At 39.4% G+C, this 24,080-nt stretch overlaps 2 protein-coding genes and 1 long non-coding RNA gene across 6 annotated transcripts in view; 2 read left to right on the plus strand and 1 right to left on the minus strand.

Moving 5' to 3' along the window:
- The first annotated feature begins 329 nt into the window (after positions 1-329).
- upp2 (uridine phosphorylase 2) lies at positions 330-7,580 on the plus strand. Of its 2 annotated transcripts, none has more exons than XM_051905982.1 (8): positions 330-516; positions 604-675; positions 1,106-1,220; positions 2,582-2,740; positions 3,405-3,519; positions 3,762-3,971; positions 5,218-5,364; positions 7,198-7,580. In XM_051905982.1, the coding sequence occupies exons 2-8, from the start codon at positions 623-625 to the stop codon at positions 7,338-7,340; spliced, it is 942 nt and encodes a 313-aa protein (XP_051761942.1). In that variant the 5' UTR covers positions 330-516; positions 604-622; the 3' UTR covers positions 7,341-7,580. The 2 variants fall into 2 exon arrangements, with proteins under 2 accessions (XP_051761942.1, XP_051761943.1); XM_051905983.1 differs by having other exon boundaries at positions 332-516; positions 1,059-1,220.
- LOC127518799 (coiled-coil domain-containing protein 148-like) overlaps positions 7,411-24,080 on the minus strand; it is a 139,096-nt gene continuing 122,426 nt past the window's right edge. For all 3 annotated transcript variants that reach the window (XM_051905961.1, XM_051905959.1, XM_051905960.1), the window contains 3 exons: positions 23,654-23,771; positions 23,383-23,517; positions 7,411-10,783 (listed from right to left, as the gene is read on the minus strand). In XM_051905961.1, coding sequence (XP_051761921.1) covers positions 10,637-10,783; positions 23,383-23,517; positions 23,654-23,771 — 400 coding nt within the window. In that variant the 3' untranslated portion in view covers positions 7,411-10,636. The remainder of the gene's footprint in view (positions 10,784-23,382; positions 23,518-23,653; positions 23,772-24,080) is intronic.
- LOC127518819 (uncharacterized) lies at positions 12,770-18,016 on the plus strand. The gene is made up of 2 exons (XR_007931670.1): positions 12,770-13,984; positions 17,644-18,016. It is a non-coding gene; the product is annotated as an uncharacterized LOC127518819 (long non-coding RNA).

Consider the following 24,080-nt stretch of genomic DNA (forward strand, 5'->3'; position numbering starts at 1 on the left):
CATTAATTTTTAGCATTGAGTTTTGCTAGCTCTATTTGATTATGTTACATAATCATTCAAACACTGATGCAGTCACCATCTAGAACTTTTACACTTAAATGGATGGGTTGGAGCAGATGATGGTGTGGTCAAGGTCACTATCAGTTACCAGGATACAAGATACACGTTTAGATAAGCTAAAAACACACACACGAACATCAAACCGTGCACACACTTCAAATCCGTCTGTGTTCAGAGGTGATGTTGGCACAGTGCTGCATCTCGCTGTAGAGCATACGTCTATTTGTTAACATATCACAGGAGATCAGTAACCAGGTGGAGACAGAGGGAGCAGGTGCTACACCTCCCTCTATAACCAATCAGTGAATACTGAGTTCTGTATAAGAGCTTGTCTTAGAGGGACACATTTTTATTCTACAAAGGTCCTGATGACACAAAGATCTGCATAGTAAAAGGGCAAAAATTAGCAGTGGAACAAATCAAAAGGATTTTCTTGAAAGATACAACTGCTGCCAGGTATGAAAATTTGGTATATTATGCATATTTCTTTTTCCTATCTATCTGTGAACATATAATGAATTTATATTTACTGCTTTCTTGCAGATTGACGAGAACTGCAATCATGGCTCCTATTTTACTGAACAGCATGGGAAATGAACACAGCAGTTACATTCAGTAAGTAATTTACTCAGAAATCATGCATCTTTAACAGATCAGAGATGAGCTAAGTAGCTGGACAATGTCTGTTTGATAAATGTGTAAAGACTTCATGTTTGGGCTTGTTTGGGTCTTTGGAGATACTGGGTTTGGATCAGTTCTGATGTCTTAAATAGTCAGAATATTGAGAAAATGTGATTGTTCCTTTGCAAAGATATTTTAATGAGATAATCTCCTTGGTCTTTTGACTTTATTCTATTTCTAAAGTATTTTTTCATCATTCTTTTTCTCATTTTTTTTTTAATTAGATACTTTTTGAGTAAAACACTACCCATACTTTTACATTTTGACACTATCTACACACATGGATGTAATATGAGTTATAAATATTTGTTTTTCAGAGTCTATTCTCTAATTCCACATCAATAACAGATGTGATGTGTCATAGACAGGTTGAGTATGTGAAGAACCCTCACTTAGACGGCATGGAAGAGGACATCCTGTACCACTTCAACCTGGGCACCAAGACCCATGATCTGCCCCAAATGTTTGGGGATGTGAAGGTGAGTACAGTAAGTCCTGACCACGTGAGTTAGGCTACTTGTACATCTACATTAATCCAGATATATTTGAAAATGCATCCTTTTCTCTATTTTTTGGCCTTATTCTGTCCACACTAAAACAGCTTCTTTGTCCTGTGAAAACTGAACTTTTTGAAGACACTCTTCCAAGTGGATACATTTTTGTGACGCACATTGCACCATATCTATGGTTATGCTGGCATTGTTGTGCCTGCTATTTACTTCCATAATGTTGTTAAAAATAACTGTTACTTTGTACAATCTTCATATTACATTCCTGCAAAAATGACAGATACTTTACACTGCTATCCTGCGTCAAAACATGAGGGTAATTGCGTTTTAGACTATATATGGATAGTGATTGAGTCGCACCATTGTGCCATGATAATAGCATGCAAACTTTATTGTGTTTGGTTTCCTGTATCATCTCAGTGAGCTTTTATTACATTTTACACATGCGCTGTAAGATGATTTAAGTGTTTTCAGATGTTTCAGTGTGGACAAGCATCTTTTGGAAAATGCTTTAAAAATGCTAGTATGGATGGAGAGAGTTTTGAAATGAAAATGGCATTTTCAAATGTAGACCTAGCCTTAGACAGTAGATTAAAGGTTAAATTAAATTAAATACTCTTGAAGTAAGATAGTCTTTAGGACTGTACAGAGTATGATTGATGAAATTGATGATCTGTTTATAAGGGCTGATGTATAGTCAGCCTGTCATTATCACAAAATCAAAATCCTGCATACTCGAACTCTTGTATCATCCCAAAGGGGTGATAATCACCAGCTGATTATGCATTATTTTCATTTATTATTTGGATAATAAATACTAACATAAATAAATAAGACATATTTATTTGAGTCAGAATTATTTTATTTGGACAGCTATGTCAGAAAATCAGCCTGAGACTACTTTCATTTAGCATAATTATTTTTTACTAATCCAATGGACCAATTCTTGCCTGAAGATCCTGAAATGTATGTAGTCTGTTACTATTAAATATATTACAGAAAGTAAATACACCTTTTGAGGAGCAGGGAGGATAATTGAAAGGATGATTGACTTATTACAGAAGGGTATTAATTCCAAAAAGGGGACTTTAAAGTGCAAATATGAATTAGAGTGGCCTTGTTTTCTTCTCCATTAAACCAAGATTTAAATAATACATCTGAATTCCCCCCCCCCCCTACACACACAAAAAAACAAAACAAAACAAACAAAAAAAAAAGTCCACAGAACAAAATAAAAGCAACATGTTACAGATAGTTTAATGCAAAATGTTACTTTTGGTAGGAAAGTGAATCATTTTGCTCTATTTTTCTTTCTGTCATCTCTTCTGCAGTTTGTTTGCGTTGGCGGAAGTCCTAATCGGATGAGATCTTTTGCCCAGTTTATCCATGAGCAGCTGGAGCTGCCTGGCAACATTGCAGACATCAAAGACATCTGTGAGGGAACGGACCGATATTCCATGTATAAAGTTGGACCTGTGCTGTCCATTAGCGTGAGTGTCTGAAATGTGGATGAGGCTTGTGTTTGAATGAGAGTTTATTCATCATACATACCTGTAAATTGATTTGAACAATTTTAATGAAGATCATGTGATGTAGGTTTATGTACTGTTTATGTACTGAGCATTTCACTGTATCCAGGATAAATATGATCAAATAGTAGTTGGCTATATGTCTTCGTCTCAAAGCAAATGAATATGAGGTAATACTGTATTAATACACAATGAAGTGGGAAAATGATGGTGTTTTACTTATGGACAAACCCTAACCGTACATAATATACTTAAGTGCATAACACATACAGCACCATTTGTGCCACATGAATGAAGCCTCAAATCAAATTAATCAAATTAACTTGTTGAGAATAGCTGTATTACTACTTTTCTAAGAGGCTGGACCTTTTTTGGCAGACTCTTTGACCTGGGCCAGTAAGCAACTACCTACAACATTTTAGCGTTGTGTGGAGAACTGGTGGTCAGACTTACTGTATAGGCTATATATGCATAAGCTATATATTTACAACAATTAATGATTTGATGAAACGTGGTATCATTAGCATCATATAATCATCATTAATCATATAATCTGTAGTGGGCCTGCATCACTTTTTTTTCTCTTGCATCATAGTTGATATATTCTCCATTATGTCTCTGACAGCATGGCATGGGCGTTCCCTCCATCTCCATTATGCTGCATGAGCTCATTAAAATGCTCTATCATGCTCGTTGTCGTGATGTCATCATCTTTCGCATTGGCACGTCAGGCGGAGTTGGTGAGCACTTCCTTCTTTATTGTATCATTGAATTATGAAGCACAAATACATCACCTTAAGGAAGCGGTTTTAACTTTAATGGCATTTGTGGAGACTCAAAACTTAATCAGTCAATCAATCAATTCTGAAGCATTACATATGAAATTTAAAACTGCTGGATGGAGGGGGACATGAAGTATATGGGTTTTCTACAGTATCCTCTGGAAAAAAAGGTAAATTTTGCCTTTTCTTTGAACACACAGGTCTGGCTGCAGGTACTGTAGTGATCACAGATAAAGCTGTGGACTCTTTCTTCAGGCCACAGTTTGAGCAGGTGGTTTTGGGGAAGGTAATCATCAGGAGCACAGAGCTAGATGAAGATGTAGCCCAAGAGCTGCTGCAGTATTCATCAGAGCTTCCAGATATTCCCACTGTTATTGGAAACACAATGTGCACGCATGACTTCTATGAAGGTACGATTTTGTATTTTGTTTTATTTATTAGCCCATACTGGGTTTGGTCCTGTAGCTCAAACAGTAGAGTATGCTGCTAGCAATGCCAAGATCATAGGTTTGATTTCCAGTGAAAGCATGAACTGATCAAATGTATTGAATGCAAGTTGCTTTGGATAAAAGAGTCTGCCAAATGCATAAATGTTAATGTAAAAATATCTTTATAAAACAGATAGTTGCGGGCCTGGATGTTGATTGGTCAATATAGTGTTCCAGCCATGCAATACATATATATACATGGTATAGTACTGTATATGACATCAAACCTACTGTGTAACACACCCATTACCATAGTTTATATGTCAGACTTGCCTAACAATTGCTTAAAGGGTTAGTTCACCCAAAAATGAAACTTCTGTCATTAATTACTCACCATTACAGACCTTCGTTCATCTTCAGAACACAAATTAAGACTTTAAAATAGTCGACGTGACTACAGTGGTTCAACCTTAATTTTATGAAGTGACAAGAATACTTTTTGTGCGCAAAAACAAAACAAAAATAACAACTTTATTCAACAATTTATTCTCTTCCATGTCAGTCTCTTACGTTGTTCTTGTAGTAAGCACAGTGCAGCGTTTCCGGGTTCTACGTCAGAATGGCGACTCATTATTGGCCGGCTCCTGCATTAGCATCGCACGCATGTCTGCTGCTGCTCACGTGTAACAGCATCGGCCAATACTGAGCCGGCGTTCTGAAGTAAACTCAGAAGCACTCCACTGTGCTTACTATGTCAACTGTGTAGGAGACTGACATGGAAGAGAAGAGATTGTTGAATAAAGTCATTATTTTTGTTTTGGGCACAAAAAGTATTCTTTTCACTTGATAAAATTAGGGTTGAACCACTGTAGTCACGTGGACTTTTTAACATTGTCTTTACTACCTTTCTGGGCTTTGACAGTGTTGGTTAAATTGCTGTCTATGGAGGAGTCAGAGAGCTCTCGGATTTCATCAAAAATATCTTAGTTTGTGTTCTGAAGATGAACGAAAGTCTTACGTGTTTGGTCTGACATGAGGGTGAGTAATTCATGACAGAATTTTCTTTTTTTTTTCAATTTTCATTAATCATGACTGTATGTACAGTACAGCATGGCCTCTCACACCTCTCACACAAGCATTCAAAAACAGATGTCCTGTGATCTATATCTATATCTGCTTTTGAAGACAGCACACCTCAGACATACCTCACTTCCTTTTCCTGTTGTAGGCCAGGGGCGACTGGATGGAGCCCTGTGTTCATTTTCCACTGAAGAAAAGTTAGAGTATCTGAGGAAAGCCAACGAGGCAGGCGTTAGGAACATTGAGATGGAATCCACTGTCTTTGCTGCCATGTGTCGTGTCTGCAATCTTAAAGGTACTCCAGAAGTTTACATTGTCTGTTGTCATCATCACTACTATAACACAGAGTACCAGTGTAAGCAGGTATGCACCCTTTTTTTTAAGGGGCTGATATTTAAATTGACGTATAAGAAATATCAACAAAACAAATTGCAGGACTTTTTTTACAAAATGTAGAAATGGTGAACTGTTTTTTTTTCTTCATTACTACCTGGTTAAGTTTTTTGTTCTGCCACCTTTGGGCTGCTTATTGAGGGCATAAAGAAAAATAATTGTCAGTATAAACTATTGTTGAGCCTATAATTGAAACCACTGCAGCACTTAATTTACTGACACTGTTTCTGAAACTTAAGTTTTTATTATTTTACTATCTAAATTGCATTAAGCACTATATGAATACTTGACTTGAAAAGATACAATCTTTTTATATAATTTTAATTTGTATGTTCACTTTCAAATCGCATCAAATCTTCAATCAACTCAGAGAAAGCTCAAATCAAATATAGTGACTGGCCAATACCATTTAACCTCATTGTCATTGGTGCTTGTTTCATGACATCATGACATTAAAGAGATAGTTCACCCAAAAATGGCATTCAGTAATTATTTACTCACCCTAGTGTTCTTCTAATGCTGTATGATCTTCTTTGTGTTTCAGGAGAGATTTAAAAAAAAAAAAAAAAAATGTCCTGCTTGTGCACATCTATTTAATGATAGTGAACAGCGACTAGCTTCAAGCTTAATAAAAGAATACAAAAGTATCACAGATTGATCATATACGATTTATGCATTATAGTGTTCTTCTGAGGGCATACGATATAGGATTTGGTGAAAAACAAACAGAAATGTAATTTATTATTTAGCGTGGTGGGATGACAGTGACAGTGACAATGATAGGGACAGTGCTCATCAATCAACAGACACTGTAAATAAGCCAGAGTTAGCCCAACAGGCTAATTCTCATCTGTTGCTCCTTGCCAAATTGGCAACCTAAAATTTAAAAAAAAACATGGAAAATTATCATAAATAAAAATCACAATTATCCACAATTGATAAAACATATGTCAATATTAAAACCTTAAAACATTAACATTAAAAACATTAAAAGTAATGATTCAAAAAACAACACACACACACACACACACAAATTGAACAAACCTCAAAACAGTATAATATAAAATCTAATACATACATTATCACTTCTAAAGATAATAATGGCAGTATCAAAAAAAGATTATTTATTTATTTTCATGATTACAAGTTTGATTTGCTTTCAGCATGTCTTTAATTTATATTTAAATGTTGAATAATTTGTAATTGTATCTCTTAACTCAGTTGGTAAAGTTTTCCAATAATGAATGGCTCTAACTAAAAAAGACTGATCGGCTAAATGTAGTGTCTAAATTGTACAATATAGTCTTCTCTAGTAGTTGCTATGCCACTATTATATGCATTATAAACTGGCTGAATGGGGGAGGTGCATGTCCATTTAAAATCTTAAAAAATCAAGCAAGCATTGGCAAATTATTTAATATTATCAAAACTCAATAGATTGTATTTTTGTAAATGTAAATGAATAAATGTAAAGGGATTCAATTGATTTTAAAATTGTTGTGCTTGCTTGAGACCAAAATATGTGATCTCACATATTTTTAACACACTAAGATCTCCCTTTGTGTTTCATGGAAATAAGAAAAAGTTACAACATCATTTTATCTTTGTGTGAACTAACCCTTTAAGTACATATAGTCCTGCTTTACTGCTTTCAAAGCCTCACTCATACCTGCTTCAAGCAGCAATGAATTACCTCAAAACTACTAGTGGTTAATGGCATGGTATTTTCTTGCAGCTGCAGTGGTGTGTGTGACTCTGCTGAACAGGTTTGAGGGGGACCAAATTTCTACACCTCATGATGTTCTTCTGGAATTTCAGCAGAGACCGCAGCGCCTTGTGGCTCATTTCATCAAGAAACGCCTTAGACTCATCTCATAAAAATCTGTAATGAATGCCTACAGTGTACATAATACTGTTCATAGTGTGTTTGTGTTATTTAAAAGTGACATTCTTAAACCATCCTCAGCTGACCTCCTAACATTTAAAACCAATGAACATACACCTCATCTGTGTAATTTTTGTATTATAACTTATAAATCCAATATGATTTAAATTATATGTAGTAAGCTTATCAGCTTATTGGAAATAAGCTAAATAAATGATGTGTTCATGAAAAGAGTCATGGGTTTGTACTTTAGTAACACTAGTAACTCCTGAATGTACTTGGCTGCAGGCCCAGGGTGAAACTCCACTGGCAGGAGGGCTCTGCGTCCAGGGTAGGCGTAAGCTCAGATTCGGGGTCTGTAGCGGGTGTGGGCTCAGGCTCTGTGTGCAATGTGAGTGAGTGGCAATCACAGTCCTCCACCTTACCCATGGTGAAAGAGGAACCACTCTTGATGAGCACTAACTTGACAAAATCCTCCCTCGAGCACCATCAATAGGCAAGGGGACTAATTGTTTTAATTTGAATCCAGTCCAAAAAAAAAAAAAGTAATCAGAGAGTGGTCAGGGTAGTGGGTTTAAAAAGCTAGGTCCAAAAACTCTGGTGTGGTCCTCGAGGGAGCAACTATCCTTTAAACACACAAGACATACTGAGGAACTAAACTAGACACAGGTACACATAATCGGAAACCATGGAAACAAACAAGAAACGGAAACAAAGCAAACAGGAATATACAAACTAAAAGTTAAATTTGTTCTTTAAAATTGTTCTTTAACAAATCTTAATCTGAAGCCTGTCAATAATAAAAAACCAAACACACACACACACACACACACACACACAAAGCACTAAAAACCCTACTTTCCTGTCTGTCATCTAATGTCCTATATTTATATACAGTGCCCTACTTAAGTATTGGGACAAGACAAAATTACTGTGGTGTCAAGACATATATAAATATGATTAAAAGAATAATATGAGGCATATGAGATTTAAATCCTATTGAACAAGCATTTCACCAGCTGAAGAGGTGAATAAAGGCAGAAACTCCTCAAAACAAGCAACCGTTGAAAATGGCTGTATTAAAGGCCCGGAAAATAATTTCAAATTGTGAAACCAAGAGTCTGGTTATGTCTATGGGTCACAGACTCGCTCCTGTGATAGCTTTGCAAGGGATTTACAATTAAATATTAGCTTTTACACTTTTACATTTACTTTAAGTTAAACCGTCCCAATACTTATGCTCACATTAGGCAGAGGGATGAAACTCTAAAAGTGCTGTACTTCTTAGTTGGTAAAACTTTGTGTTGAAACAGTCAATAATAAAATGTGACATTCTGTACTTCTGCCTCATATTAATCTTTTAATCATATTTATAGATGTCTTGACACCAGAGTTAACAGAGCAATTTTGTCTTCACTGTCCCAATACTTATGGAGGGTACTTTATATATAAAAGAAAATATAAGCCTAAAAGTGGAAAAAAGAGTGTTAGGTCTCGATTCCTCTAACATGCTGTGTCATATCATGAGGCACCGATTCCGAGCACCCACGCAAAAAAAACAAGATATTCACCATTCATTTTAAGCAATCAAAAAATCAATTGAGATTCAGGAACATCTCTGATTGGTGGATCTCACGTCGGGTCTCGATGAATCGTAATACACATAGTTCTACCATAATATTTAGTATTACAACATAACAACCTGACACAAAAATTGTATTTTAAGTAATTAACAACAAAATCAACTGGTATGTCAGCGAGAGAGCGATTTGGAACAACACTCATGGACTGCAAATACACTACCAACCAAACAAAAACACAGTTTCTCTTCGTGAAACACAATGGGGTATGGTGTATAGAGTGTGGGCACCCACCAGCAGAAACATAAATTGGTGCCTATGTCATGAGGAATTAAATATTCCTTGATCTTTTGAGATTGAAACTTTGATGTACTAATAAAGCATCCAAAAAGACAGTCTACTGTAACTAAGCTACAAAAACAGCTTGTTTTGAATTTCTGCAACTTACTAATGTCACACATACGAATACAGTGGATATAAAAAGTCTACACACCCCTGTTAAAACAGCTGTTTTTTGTGATGTAAAGAAATGCAATGCCACTGAAAACCAAAATCTCATTTCAGAATAATAATAATAATAATAATAATAATAATAAACTGGGAATAGCTAACTGCACAAGTCTGCACACCCCTGAGCTAATACTTAGTTGAAGCACCCTTTTATTTTTATTACAGTGCTCAAAGCTTGGCACAACTTGACTAGAATATTTTCCCATTCTTCTTTGCAAAAACATTCTAGGGGCCATATTTACAAAGAATTTTATCTTAAAGGGATAGTTCACCCAAAAATGAAAATTCTGTCATCATTTACACACCCACATGAATTGAGCAGTTTAGTCCAAATTTTCTGAAGTGACACAATCGCTTTATATGATGCACAGATTGAATTTAGGCTTTTATGTAAACGGAAACTCAAGCTTGTTTGCTTGACGTACGATGAGGTTCATTCTCGTGTGTTATGCAGCACATTTGAGTTTCCTCAAGAGGTTTGTTCTCGCATGTCAAGCAGGTTTGGTTGAGCTTCTGTTTATGTTCACTGATCAATGATTATATGTGAATAAAAGCCTAAATTAAATCTGTTCATCATATAAAGCGATCAAGTCATTTCAGAAAATTTGGACTAAACCGCTCAATTCGCTCAAGATCTCTTTATGAACTTTTTGAAGCATAAAAGTGGTAGCTGCATGGATTGTTAATGGAGGGACAGAATTTTAATTTTTGGGTGAACTAACCCTTTAATTCTGAACAGCGCCACATACCCAATTATAAAAAGGTGTGCACACTTATGCAGTTAGGTTATTTAAAGTTTTTATTTTAATTTTTTTTCTCTGAAATGTTTCACTTTGGTTATCAGTGGAATTGCATAGGTTGTAATTTTTTACATTAAGATGCAAAAGTTCTGATATAATTTATTTGTTTTTTTACATCGAATAATTTATGACTTTTTTATATACATATATCCATCATCATAATGTACACATTTACATGTTTTTATGTAAAAACTCTAAATTGGAATAAAGTGTCCAATTCATTAAAAATTAAAATATGGCATGGCTCAAAAAGTCACTAACATGTGGAACATGTGGATCATGTGGAACAAAAACTTTCATAATTATTCTTTTTTATTATTATTGTAAGACAAGGTAGACAGCCGTATGACTGATACATGTTAAAAGATGTATAAAAGAATATATTTATTTAATTAATGGTCAGGTTCTGAAGGCAGTGGATTCCATGTCTCGTCTGTGTGGTTTTGGAGGTTGGATCTCATTCAGAATCTGTCTTGCATAAGGGGAGTTATGGAGACCTGCGGTTCTGAGTGCCTGTTCAATACGCACTCTGGGATCAGACACAATCTGAAAGACAGACAAAATAAGATACAAAAAATATATAAATAAAAAAGATATAAATAAAATAAAATAAAAAATAAGGTTCAATTATTCATATAATTATTGATTCATTACAAATCCATAACCAAGTCACATGATTGAGCCTTCAAACTGAGATGCTCAAGCAACAGTCAGGGAAGTAATGTAAATAGAATACCTATAATAGTTAAATGTTTTCTAGGACATAATTTTGTAACTGGAGTGGCTGTTGACCGGTCGGTCTGCTTTGACATGACCAAGGTTAAAGTCAGTAACTTATCTCAGTTTTATGTTTATTTACAGGATGTGATGTTAAACCTCCATGTTATGAAACAAATGTCTGAAAAAAAAAAAAAAAAAAAAAAAAAGGCTGTTTCACAGTTTGGCCTTGGCCAATGACTTTGTAAAGGTCAGAGTCCCAAAATGTCATCACAGGTTAACCATTATTATTGGCAGAAACATAATGTCCCATGTACATGAGCAGACAGGGTTGGGCAAACTTCAGAATTTAAAAAATCTGCCTTTTCAAATCAAGAATGTGATGATTAAAATTAGCCACTCTCCACAGGATGTTTAAAAATGAAAGGAAGTCTACCTTGTACAGCAAACACTGAACCAGACTATTTAAATGTTGTGCAGTAAATAAATGACTGGCTGCGAGATCAACAGAGGCCAATCATCTTGTGTAATGATGTGACTGCTTGCAAATTGCATGTAAAGGACCTATCAGCCTGCACCCTCTAGAGTATAGAGTATAGTGTATTTAAATATTTATCACATTTGTTATCACTGATTAGACAGACATAAAAGTTTGAGTTTGTTGACTGATTATATATATAATTACATTGAGAAATAAATTGTGAAATTTAAGTGAAAAAAAAGAGAGAGAGAGAAAAAAAAAAAAAATCCACCATAGTCCACCATTTCACTATCCACCTTTTTCCTATGCCTCATGACACTTTGCACGAATTATGGGAATAACCAGGGATGGGCAGTATTTATGATACATGCATTTCAAATACAAAATAGTATTTTGTAATTTGTATTTGATAGGGTTGATGAAAATGGCTTTGTATTTTGTATAAAAATACTTTAGTGTTTTGTATTTTTGTAGTTTTAAAATACTGTAAAATACTTTGTAAGAAGTCTACATGATGACATTATAAAAATGCAGCCTCTGATTGGTGCCTACTCAGTAGTTTGCCCAGACTTGTTGAGTTCAGAACAGATGCTAAGTTTTGGAATAGTTTACCAATTTACATAATGCTCTTGAAAACTATTATACCGAGCAGCAGCCCCCTATATTTATGATTTACAATCAATTGATTAATTAGTTAGAAACTAGTTGCTATAAATACAGGTGCCATCAGTTGTCTTTAGGGATGCACTGATACCATTTTTTAAGGAACGAGTAAGAGTACCGATACTACTAGTACTCGCCAATACCGATGCCTATACATTTATTAATTTCTCTCTCTCTCTCTCTCTCTTTTTTTTTTTTTTTGGGTGATGTTGCCGTTTTCCAAGCACAACACAGTGAGACTAATGAATGTAGGACAGCTTCTTTATTATTACTCTTATGAAAAAAGTAATAATTTTTATGTGCTTGTCACAAATTTAAAGAACAAAAATTTCACAGTGTCCAATAACCTTCAAAGGGTGTAATTACCAATATATATAATTGTTGTTATATAAAAAGAAATTTACAAACAAATATTTCAGATATAGTAGATTTATTTACCATGTATACATTTATTGAACATATTTTGTTGTTTTATTAACAGTAATGTCAAATATAGGCTACCTGGCTACGGTCCCTTTAAGACCGAATCTATGGAATGGATACGGACACATATCCAGTTTTCACCCAAATGTTTACATACACTTAAGCCATAACCGACTGTATTTACGTGAGATACTCCACACGATGGACATTTTGACAACTATGTGTGCATTTGACCATTCAGGCGCAAGGAGAACTGATCGCGCGCTGTCTGAGAGAACTGGGATCGCGCGCAAGAAAGACAGAGCAGGCACGCGCGAGAGAGTGCTTCTGGTCTGTGTCATTCAGCGCGATTCCACCTATCCCGCTTTCACTAATCGATAACAAATTGTGATTGAAAGCATGCAGTTCGCAATGTGTGGGTTGTCATCATTAATTTTGAAGTATTTCCACACCTCTGAGGCTGACATTGTTTCTGCTGCTGCCGCCGGTGTCTCTGTGTGCGGAAAATTCCGTCAGTTACGTCACGTGAGGTATTGGTCTTTGGTATCGGGGGTATTTTTACGAGTACAAGTACATGAGCTTGGTATCGGCCCGATACCGATAGTGGTATTGGTATCATGCATCCCTAGTTGTCTTCTTATGAATGAGTCAGTATTGCTGATGCAAAGTAGGCCCTTCGTTACCAAACACCAAGTAACTAAACTAGGATACAACTATGAGTCATTCGAAACTGTTAAACATTTAACTGTTGGTTACTTTAAAACTAACCATCTGGTAGATCACAGGGATATGTGAATATTTGATCTGTTAAAGCCACAATAAGTACATTTTCGCCGCTAGAAGTCACTTGTCCTTGATTTTGTGGAATCATTGGATGTGTTGTCTTCACGTCTACAGTCAGTGGAAAAGAATCGGGATGGGACTCGGGCAGAATTCATGTTCATGGTTGAGATTATTAATGTTACTGTGGTATGAAGCAGAGCAAGGTCGAGTGATGTTGGAGCTGAACGAGGCCGATGGAGCGATTGCTAATGAGAGACGAGCGCGACATGTCTTGAGAGCAGCGGAACATTTATTATGCCACAGTCGCCGCTTCCGCTTTTTTCGGTCTAGCATATGTGGGGTAAAACAGCGCTGTTTATCATATTAGATACATTTGTGTGTTGAAAGTTGTTATAATGCTACTCTGCGTTCACTTGGCAGCTGCTATGAGACACTTGTTGCACACTGCAGTAAGCTAGATCGATATTAGGCATGGTAAAACATGGTACTCACAGTAACAAGAAGCTATATAACATGATTAGTTTTCTGTTGTGGGATTACAAATTTAAGAATCTGTTTAAGATCTGCTGATCCTACATCCTGACATAATGTCACATGAAATACTAAGGTGAAGTATATTGTATTTAACATTTTGAGGTAAAGATAATGACAATTTAAGGAGATCAAGGCAGGCAGCCCAGGTGTCTGTAACATTAACCTTTTGTCTTCATGCACTTCCTAACCATTTGGCAGGACAAGCTCAAGATACAGCGGTGCCTTTGTCTCTATGATAATGTAAAGGTATAGGCGATACTGTCAGACTGAGTGGATTAGCACCTATGCATTTGAATGACACTGTTATGCTGATTAGATCATGGCTGGGAAATGTAGGGAATGGGCTGATTCCTGCACTGCATTTGCATGCTTTGTTTAGATTGTCTCCACCTCTACTCTATGTATCCCTCCCCCTTGAATGTATATGAACTACCAAGTACACTGCCTTAGTTGGACTTGGATGACTACAGCGACGCACAGCGCGTTCCTCAATAAAGAGTAACTTCTGCTTGAAAGATATCCCAACGTCTCCTGGTCTCTGCTTCGACAAGGAAAAGGTTTCCTACAGTTTTAATGCCGTGACCCGGATAGAGCTTCTCACCTCAATCCTGATTGAAACTTCAAGCACAACAAAGATCTGATCCAAAAGAAGATCCGAGCTGAATTTTCCTGTACACCCAAGGGTTGGTGAGTGATACTCTATCCAAAAGAACCATTAAGACCAGTACCAAGTTGTTATCCTCTGTGCCGTCAGAGAAGAGTTAACAGACAGCTGTAGGGTTTGGTTAACTAAGTTATCCTCTAAAAATGTTCTTTTAGAGATGAAGTTTATCCTCTGTTCAGGCAGGGAAGATTAGCATTACGTGCTAATATTGGTATCCTCTGTTCAGGCAGGGAAGATTGGCATCACGTCTAATATTGGTTTATCCTCTGTAAAGTTAGGGAAGTTTTATCCTCTGCTTTATAAGGGAAGGTTGTTTATCCTCTGTTTAATCAGGGAAGGTGGTGTGTTAACAGAATAGTCATCCTCTACTTTTCTAGAGAAGAAGGTTCATCCTCTGTTAATTCAGGGAAGGTTACAACTGTTACAGTGTGTAAGCAAGTTGGTTCTACTCTGCTCACCAGAGAAGGTTGAATATATTACGATGTGTATTAACTAGGTTAACCTCTGCTCTGTCAGGGAAGTGTTGAAGTGTATTGTTGTGCCAGAAAGACATTACAAAATGTTGAGAAAGAACGCTAGACTAATTCCAACAACTGAGAAAGGTGGACTAGCTACCCCTTTATGGACAGATAGTGAGTTCAAATCATTGTTAGGAAAGCACATGGAGTCAATAGTGACTGAGTCAGTCAGATTGGATTTGACAAAGAAATTTGGGATTCATCCAGAAAAAGTTTGGTCTATTGAAGAATGCAAAAAGGTACTTGGTGCTTGTATTCGGAAGAAAAATATGAAGGGCATTATCTGCTGCCACAGAGAATTTACTCTATCCATTGCACAAGAACAAATCCAACGTATTGCTAAGTTAGAAAAGCAGAACAAACAGTTGCACACTCGAGTGTCTTGCCTCACTCAGAAGCTGGGCCTTAACAAAGCCTCAACCAAATGTGACTCAAAAGACCAACAGTCAGATGAAAGCTATCCTGACTTACAGTCTTTCTGTAGACTAGAGGGCAATAGCAATACTGGATTCATGGATAAAGATGTAAATGCAGTTGAAGTGTGTGGAGCGAGACAAAAGGCTCAGAGTAGGGTAAAAGGGGTTGACACAGTTACATCTGTAACCCCCATACTGCAGTTACAAGCAGTCAGTACAGCTCTAGGTCCTGAAGACATAGAAAGACTTGCTGAGAGTTTGCCATCAGTGCAGAGAAATTTCTCTGAGTTTAGGACAGAGTTGTCCAGGAAAATGAAGCTCTATGATATGTCCCTAGCTGAAGTCACCCAGCTAATGTCACAAATCCTGAAAGAGTCAGAATTCAGTGATTTTGAAAGTGCTGTAAATAATTCTGAGTTTCAGCATTCCAGCAAAGGTGAACTGAGAGAAGGAGTTCTGAGAGTGTTACAGAACCTTGTTGGACTAAAGGTGGACTGGTCAAAGATCACTAGTTGTGTACAGAAGAAGGATGAAACTGTAAGTGAGTACACTGAAAGATTTTGTCAGTCAGCTGCAGCATACAGTGGAATAGCTGACACTCCAGAGAAGGTGTTAGAGGATAATGGACCACTGGTCCGCATGTGGTTTGATGGGCTCTCATCAGAATACAGAAATGCATTGCCTTTCTTAGACCTCACGTGGTCCAATGAAACCCTACAAAACAACTTGGATAGGTTAGCTATTTGGGAAAGAGACTCGGATGTCAAGACAAGAGTAAAGATTGCAGCAGCATCCTTTAAGGTCAACACAGAGAATCGACAGAAACGTAAATGTCCTAAGAGAGAAGGCAGTTGTCATTACTGTGGTAAACCTGGACATTGGATGAAAGAGTGTAGGAAAAACAAAAAGACATTTAAAGAAATGAACAGCTTTACTCAGCTCCTACTCAGTCTACTTGCTACATTGAAACTGCCCCTCCCCTCTTCTCCAAACACTTGGAGCAACAGCTTGCTGACATGCTAACCATTTGGGCTGTGAGTGCTTAATTTCCCCAGTAATCTACAAGAAAGCTGAAAGACTCATTCTGAACAAAAGAAAGTTGACTGTCACTTCCACCATTTGGGGTACACTGGTTAAGTACACTCACAGCCTTAAATGTTATGCTACAGCACACTCCATTCACTTATCCATCCTCTATGGGTTATGATGTCTGCTATGACTGATGTTTCATTGGAAGATGGAGATGTAGCACAGTAAAGTTTACAAATTAACTACAGGGAGAGAATAGGACACACAGACCAGTGAGGAGCCCAGGGAAGAACCGAAGTGCATAAGGCCTCGGGGGCCAACCCTGTGGTGAAGACTTCCTCATAGGTTTCCCCCTCTCAGTAGTTTATCCCCACCTTACTGGTCTATAGGTGTCAAATTGATTAAGACTAGGTTTAAAAAAAAACGAACAAAACCACTATACGATCACTAGAAGTTTATGATGATCAGAGTTAGACAGAAAAACTATACGATTATCAGGTCTAATGTACTAAAGCCTATGCATGAATACTGCTGGTCTGCTGTTTCTTTGTTTTCTTGTGTTGCAGGTATGTGTATATGCCATGACGGCTCATAAGCAGCACCTGGTGTAAAGCATCACCTCAGATATCCATGTACAACCTTCATGACAATATCTGAGCAACTTGGAACAGACATGGAAATGCATTGGAAATGGACTCTACAGGGAACAGACTCCACAGCTATTCAGGCGCCATGGACTTTTAGGACTTCCACGCTTATGCTACATGGTTTTCTGTGTCATCATGTAGTTTATACAACATATTACCACCCTGTGTTGTATATGTGTGTCAACAGTATACTCAAGTTAAAGAACAACACTTATGTAAATGTTGGACACGACATAGAATAAGATGTATGTGCCTGTATCTGTTACAAGTTACATGACTGGAAGATGGGACTTATGTTAACAAACATAGGTTATAGAAGGGATTTAAGAAGGTTTAAATTTGTATTATGTGAGCGTTATTAGAACTCTCAAAGGGGGGACTGTGGGATTACAAATTTAAGAATCTGTTTAAGATCTGCTGATCCTACATCCTGACATAACGTCACATGAAATACTAAGGTGAAGTATATTGTATTTAACATTTTGAGGTAAAGATAATGACAATTTAAGGAGATCAAGGCAGGTAGCCCAGGTGTCTGTAACATTAACCTTTTGTCTTCATGCACTTCCTAACCATTTGGCAGGACAAGCTCAAGATACAGCGGTGCCTTTGTCTCTATGATAATGTAAAGGTATGGGCGATACTGTCAGACTGAGTGGATTAGCACCTATGCATTTGAATGACACCGTTATGCTGATTAGATCATGGCTGGGAAATGTAGGGAATGGGCTGATTCCTGCACTGCATTTGCATGCTTTGTTTAGATTGTCTCCACCTCTACTCTATGTATCCCTCCCCCTTGAATGTATATGAACTACCAAGTACACTGCCTTAGTTGGACTTGAATGACTACAGCGACGCACAGCGCGTTTCTCAATAAAGAGTAACTTCTGCTTGAAAGATATCCCAACGTCTCCTGGTCTCTGCTTCGACGAGGAAAAAGTTTCCTACACTGTCAATGAATGAATCCAGACAGTTCCTCATCTGTCTAATAAAACATGTAATATGTTTTATTAGACAGATGAGGAATATAATGCGTCTTTGGTGTTTCCATGGTTTCTGCAAAATAAAACCAGAACCTGAGGGTAACACGGTTATGATGTCATTGATAGGTGACACACAGGCACAGTGTGTCGCCTATCAATTGTGTCCTGGTTAAAATTGCTTATTTCTCTGGATTTAAACATTCTTGGAAACATCTGGGATAATGTAAATACACAACTCAACAAAATAACACTGTTCTAGTGGTTTTTTGATATTTTAATCCAAATCCTACTGTACATATTGTGCTGTGAACTGGTTGCATATGTCAGATTTATTGCATGACTCAGGCAGTTGCTATCAAACATTGTTTACTTAATCAACTGGGTCAGTGTAATGGTGAAGGGATAGACCTAATAGGCCAGTATATGGAAGATTTGCGAAGAAATTTCATGCTCCCTTGTAAAAGTTTTTTTTAGTATTTTTAAAATACAAAAATACAGTAGTTTATTTTGATACATGGTGTGGCTGCTGTATTTTGTAGTTTATTTTGATACACTTAAAATTAAGGTATTTGGTATTTCATTGTAAAATACATTTTGATGTATTTTTGCCCAACCCTGAGAGTAACTGTAAAACTGTGAACAATCAGCGAAAGGTTCGCTCTATGAATAAGATGACATTATTCTACTCACCCTTTAACCATCGAACATTAAAAGGGCATTTAAAAGTGCAAAAGCATTAACAAATTACTACCACAAGACCACGAATAACCCCTGATTACTTCCGCAGCAATATTACGGACATGTGAAATATCACTGTAGTAATATGTCTGTATTATGTAACACGTTGCCTTAATCAAAAATGTTAATTAACTGGAACATTGACTGATTATAATTCAAAGTGATTTCTGGATACCTACAATATAAAAATTAACTGCAGGCGGTAGATTCTTCTCCTATTTGGCACCCAAACTTTGGAACATTCTTCCTAGCATTGTTCGGGAAGCAGACACACGCAGACACCCGTTAAAGGATTGTTAGGCTGCATAAATTAGGTCAGCCAGAACCAGGAACACTTCCTATAACACCCAATATACTCATTACATCAGAAGAAGAATGGCATCTACGCTAATATTAGTCTCTCTGTTTATCCCGAGATCTACCATAGTCAGCCGGATCCGGGCCGTTTCCAGATCAGATGGAGGACCTGTGCCTAGACGTAACCACAACGCATCCCTGAAGTGTCAGCAGAGATTATGTCAACCATCCCCTGTAAAGCCTCATCGACAAGACAGCCAGTGGCGCAGATCCCCAACAAAACCGTTTCTATACCGGCGTGATGAATCCGATCTTCAACCAGACGGAATTGGAATAAATATTTTGATTGTTCCGATCCCAATCTGATTTATGACCCGTAATGCTACCTGAAACATAATCATGCACTATTTGTTGTTGGCCAGAGGAGAATTGGCCCCCCAACTGAGCCTAGTTTCTCCCGAGGTTTTTTCTTTTTTCTTTTTTTTCTCCATTTTGTCACCTGATGGAGTTTGGGTTCCTTGCTGCTGTCGCGTTTGGCTTGCTCAGTTGGGAACACTTGATATTCAACAATGTTTTAGATCTGCCTGCATTAACACCATTGTATGCGAACTTAACTGAGCTGGACAATGACAGGTCCAGATAGGTAACACTTATTGTTTTTTAACGTACTCGGTTATAACGTAACCTCGGTTCCCTGAGATACGGAACGAGTACTGCGTATGGGGGAAAAGCTCCTTTTTCCTCGATGCTGAAGCCTTTTTCAATAGCGCAGTGTAACAGCGCGGCCACTGGTTCAAACTGGAAAACTTTTTGAACTAATGACGACGTGGCGCGGTGTAGCTGCGCGAGCCTCTGGCGATGCAGCGGGCCAAAGCCCGCCAAAATGGGCGGCGCGTCTGGCTATATAAGCGGGCATTTCGCCATAGGATTTCAGGTCATTCGACTGAAGCAACGACACTGAAGCCGCAGCCTCGTGGCACGGCATAGAACACAGTACTCGTTCCGTATCTCAGGGAACCGAGGTTACGTTCGTAACCGAGTACGTTCCCTTTCGATACTTCACTCGTACTGCGTATGAGGAACGAATTCAACCGTGCCGTGCCACGGGAGGGAACGACTGGACTTATTCTTGGACACCGTAGGGGTCCAGGGGACAAGTGAGAAGGTTGGAGCCGTCGAACCCTTATGTTACACTTGCTAAGAGGAAACTAGCTAGCTGGGAGTGGCATGATGACGGAGCTCGACAGAAGCCATCGCATCATACCGAGAGGACCCGAGCATGCAAGGTCGGAACGTCCAGGTTATAAAATCTGACAAAAGTGGACGGCAAGGACCAGCCGGCCGCCTCACAGATGTCTTTGATAGAGACACCACTAGACCAGGCCCACGAGGAGGCCATACCTCTAGTGGAGTGGGCTCTTACTCCGATGGGGCAATCAAGGCCCATAGAGGAGTAGCATAGAGCGATAGCGTCGACTATCCAATGCGAGAGTCGTTGCTTTGAGACCGGAGACCCTTTGGTGCGGCCGCCAAAGCAGACAAAAAGCTGGTCAGATTGCCGAAACGGCTGTGACCGCTCAATGTAGGTCAGCCATCAGCCCTAGCATCCTCTGGAAAAACTTCAGAGGGAAACAGGCTTTGTTCCTGGTGGAAGCCGCGAGCTGCAGAATTGCCAGGGCACGGATCTGTGATGGTCTAGCTCGGTTCGCAACTGGGCCAGAATGAGCCAGTCGTCGAGGTAATTCAGAACCCGGATTCCCATCTGTCTCAGAGGGGAAAGCGCCACGTTCATGCACTTCGTAAAAGTGCGAGGAGCTAGGGACAGCCCGAAGGGAAGGACTGTATATTGGTAAGCCACGCCCTCGAATGCGAATCTCAAGAATCGTCTGTGATGGGGGGGCTATCTGGATGTGAAAGTAAGCGTCTTTCAGATCCAGCAAGAAGAACCAGTCCTCGAGGCAAATCTGTGTGAGGATCTGCTTCAACGTTAACATCTTGAACTTCCGTCTCATGAGGGAGAGGTTCAGGAGTCTGAGATCTAAGATGGGTCTGAGACCGCCATCTTTCTTGGGGACAAAGAAATAATGGCTGTAGAACCCCGATTCGCTTTCTGAGGGGGAAACTATTTCTATGGCTCCCTTCCCTAGCAGAATCATCACCTCGGCACGGAGGACATGAGCGTCGTCCGGTTCTACTAAAGTGGGAATCACCCCATGGAAACGCGGGGGTCTTCGGGCGAACTGCAGAGAGTAGCTGTGATTTATTATCCCTAATACCCACTTTGACACCCCGGGGATGGCCTGCCAGGCCTCGGCCCTCGTGACAAGGGGTTGAATAATATCGGATGACAGACTGCTGTTCATGGGCCTGAACACTGACGAGTGTGGAAGAGGAAAATCGCTCTCTTTTTGAGAATGTAAAATATCTACTGTGTTCGCCATAACAACTGCGTTTTGCGTGGGCGCAACAGCAGTGGGCCCAGGGCACAGAACAAACACTTGGTCCCCAGCACCCGGAACTGAACGGGGTGGCGGGGGAACTAGGCGAGAGAGCTTTTGGGGTGGTCCGGCCGCGGCGGGACTTTGCCCCTTCCTCTTTCTTCCCGTGGGATCAGAAAGACTTTGGAGGCATCGGGTCCAGCACAATCCTTGGCCGGGGGCCCTGACGTCTCGGGAAGGTAGAGTCCTCGACGGCTTTAGAGAGGACGCGGAATAACACGGCGTCCATCCCAGCTCTGGCGTCGATGGGCTCAAGCGACGGCAGGTGGGTGGGGTCTTCAGAGTCACCGGCCCACTCCGCCGTTTCAGAAGCCACCAGTGACATGGAGTCATCAAGTGGCTCGTCCTCTGAACCACCAAAAGAGACGAGGTCGCTCGCTTCAACCGAGGGACGCTGCTCAGGGCGGGAGAACAGGACGGGGGACGGCTCTCTCGTGGGAGAGGGTGAGGCACGTGGGAGCTGAGCCGGCATGAGCTCACCCAAATCCGGGCGCTGAACCCCTCTACCCCGCTGTCTCTTCCTAGCCGGCTCGTGGGAGGAAGAAGACGGGAGGGCGCGAGGGGCGGGACCGCTTTCATTGAAGAAAGCGATCCGTGAGCGCAGAGAGGCACTCACCGTGCCCGTCATCGTCATGCAGAGGGGCTCTGCATGTGCCACAGCTGTGGCGCGGCATTTGCAACAACACCGCTGCCGTGAAAACGGCATTTGTGGGGCTCTTTTAGAGCGGGGAGAACCGCTGGAAAAGCTCTTATAGCAAGCGGCCATTAAACCACGGAAATATGCTATTTTAGAAGCGCCGGATGGCGGCAGGAGACTCGCTATGAAGGCGGCCGGAAGCGGGAAGCGGGCGGCTCGAGAGCGGCGCTCGAAGGCGGCAGTCTACAAGGGCGCCGGCGCTGCAGGCGTTCGGCGATCTCAGCTGGTCCACTGCGGTGCCTCTTCAACGGCGGGAGAGCTCGTTCCAGCAGGCGAAGGCGTTCAGCAAGGAGATCCAGCGAAGAGAAGTCGTCGCTGAAGGAGAGAGATCTGAAATCCTATGGTGAAATGCCCGCTTATATAGCCAGACGCCCCGCCCATTTTGGCGGGCTTTGGCGCGCTGCATCACCATACCAACATAATATTAAAGATGGCGGCATCCATAAAACTGAAAAGTCTCATCACATTTGACATGACAAGAGACCAAATGAACCGAAAGCGAAACCACACACAAAACACCATAGAAGAGCGGCTCTCTCGCACTGTATGACGTGACAGATGTTGTCCAGTCCTGTTCCGTTCACACAGCGCGGAATTTCTGAGAATGCGGGTGTGAGTTCGGTTATAGAATGCGGTTTTCACTCGTGTAAATAACCGTACTGAATGTGAACGTAACCGTATTAAGGACTCAAATACAGGACTGACAACCGTATTCTGCTGCTGTGTGAACGTGGCCATAATCTAAAATGCAGCAGGCTCGTTAGGAAAAAGGTGGATAAAAATAAATGATTTAATTTATAATTTATTTAATTAACATTTGAAATACAAATTATAGGTGTCATTCAACATCTAGTGTTTCTGGACATATTTTATGTGCATGATACAGATGAATAATTAATTCTGAAAACCAACACACATTCCGGTTCAACAAAAATGCAGGTTGAATTGTTGGTCTCAGTGTTGACTGATAAAAGGCTTCATGTGTGTTTGTGTGTGGGAGGTGAATGTGTGTGTGGTATCTACAGTATTGCTTTGTGTTGTGTGCACGTGCTACCTGTTTATCAGTGTATGTATTTAGCTGGTACAGTGGTCTTTGCAATGCAAACACTTCTTCTGGAAGTTGACGTACTCTCCATGCCACTGTGTTTCCCATCATTCTCTCTGGATTGGCCTCAGCTACTTTAGAGACCTGTAAAGCAAACAAATAATCACAACGGGTTGTCACTGCTTCACAAAAATGAAGCTATAACCTAGACTTGGGCCCTGATACAGATCATTAGGTGGAATTTTATGAGTGTATGGGCATTTGTATGCAGTGTATGCACCTGGTTGCATAAAGCTTGCAGTCTCTCCTCTCTCTCCTTATCATCCTTCTGTTTTTGTTTTTCTTTAGTTTCACACATCTGCAGTTTCTGCTGTAATAGTTCTTTCCTGAACTTCACCCTGCACAACATATACAATCAATGATACAGCTGAAACAATTATATGATGACATTCTAATTATATTTGTCAGCATTTTGACAATATTAAGCACAGAGTATTTCTCAATATTGTATTTGCTCTGAAAAGGCTTAAACTTTTTTTTTTTTTTAGAGAAATCATAATCATAATTTAAGCAACACAAGTCTCCAAGTAGATTCAATATATTGAAAGCAAAAAGTAAAATACAGTTTAAAAAATATATGTATATATAAAATAATAAAATGATTTCCCACTGTTTCACTAAATGAACATAACGAGGAATACAATTTT

This window comes from Ctenopharyngodon idella, chromosome 9, assembly GCF_019924925.1.
Source record: "Ctenopharyngodon idella isolate HZGC_01 chromosome 9, HZGC01, whole genome shotgun sequence".
In the NCBI taxonomy this organism is placed as follows: domain Eukaryota; kingdom Metazoa; phylum Chordata; class Actinopteri; order Cypriniformes; family Xenocyprididae; genus Ctenopharyngodon; species Ctenopharyngodon idella.

Bases quoted from the DNA above. Each gene is read 5' to 3' on its own strand.
- upp2 (XM_051905982.1), top strand. From the start codon at position 623: ATGGCTCCTATTTTACTGAACAGCATGGGAAATGAACACAGCAGTTAC. The intron at 1,221-2,581 runs GTGAGTACAGTA...TCTCTTCTGCAG, and splicing joins AAATGTTTGGGGATGTGAAG to TTTGTTTGCGTTGGCGGAAG. The intron at 3,520-3,761 runs GTGAGCACTTCC...TTGAACACACAG, and splicing joins TGGCACGTCAGGCGGAGTTG to GTCTGGCTGCAGGTACTGTA.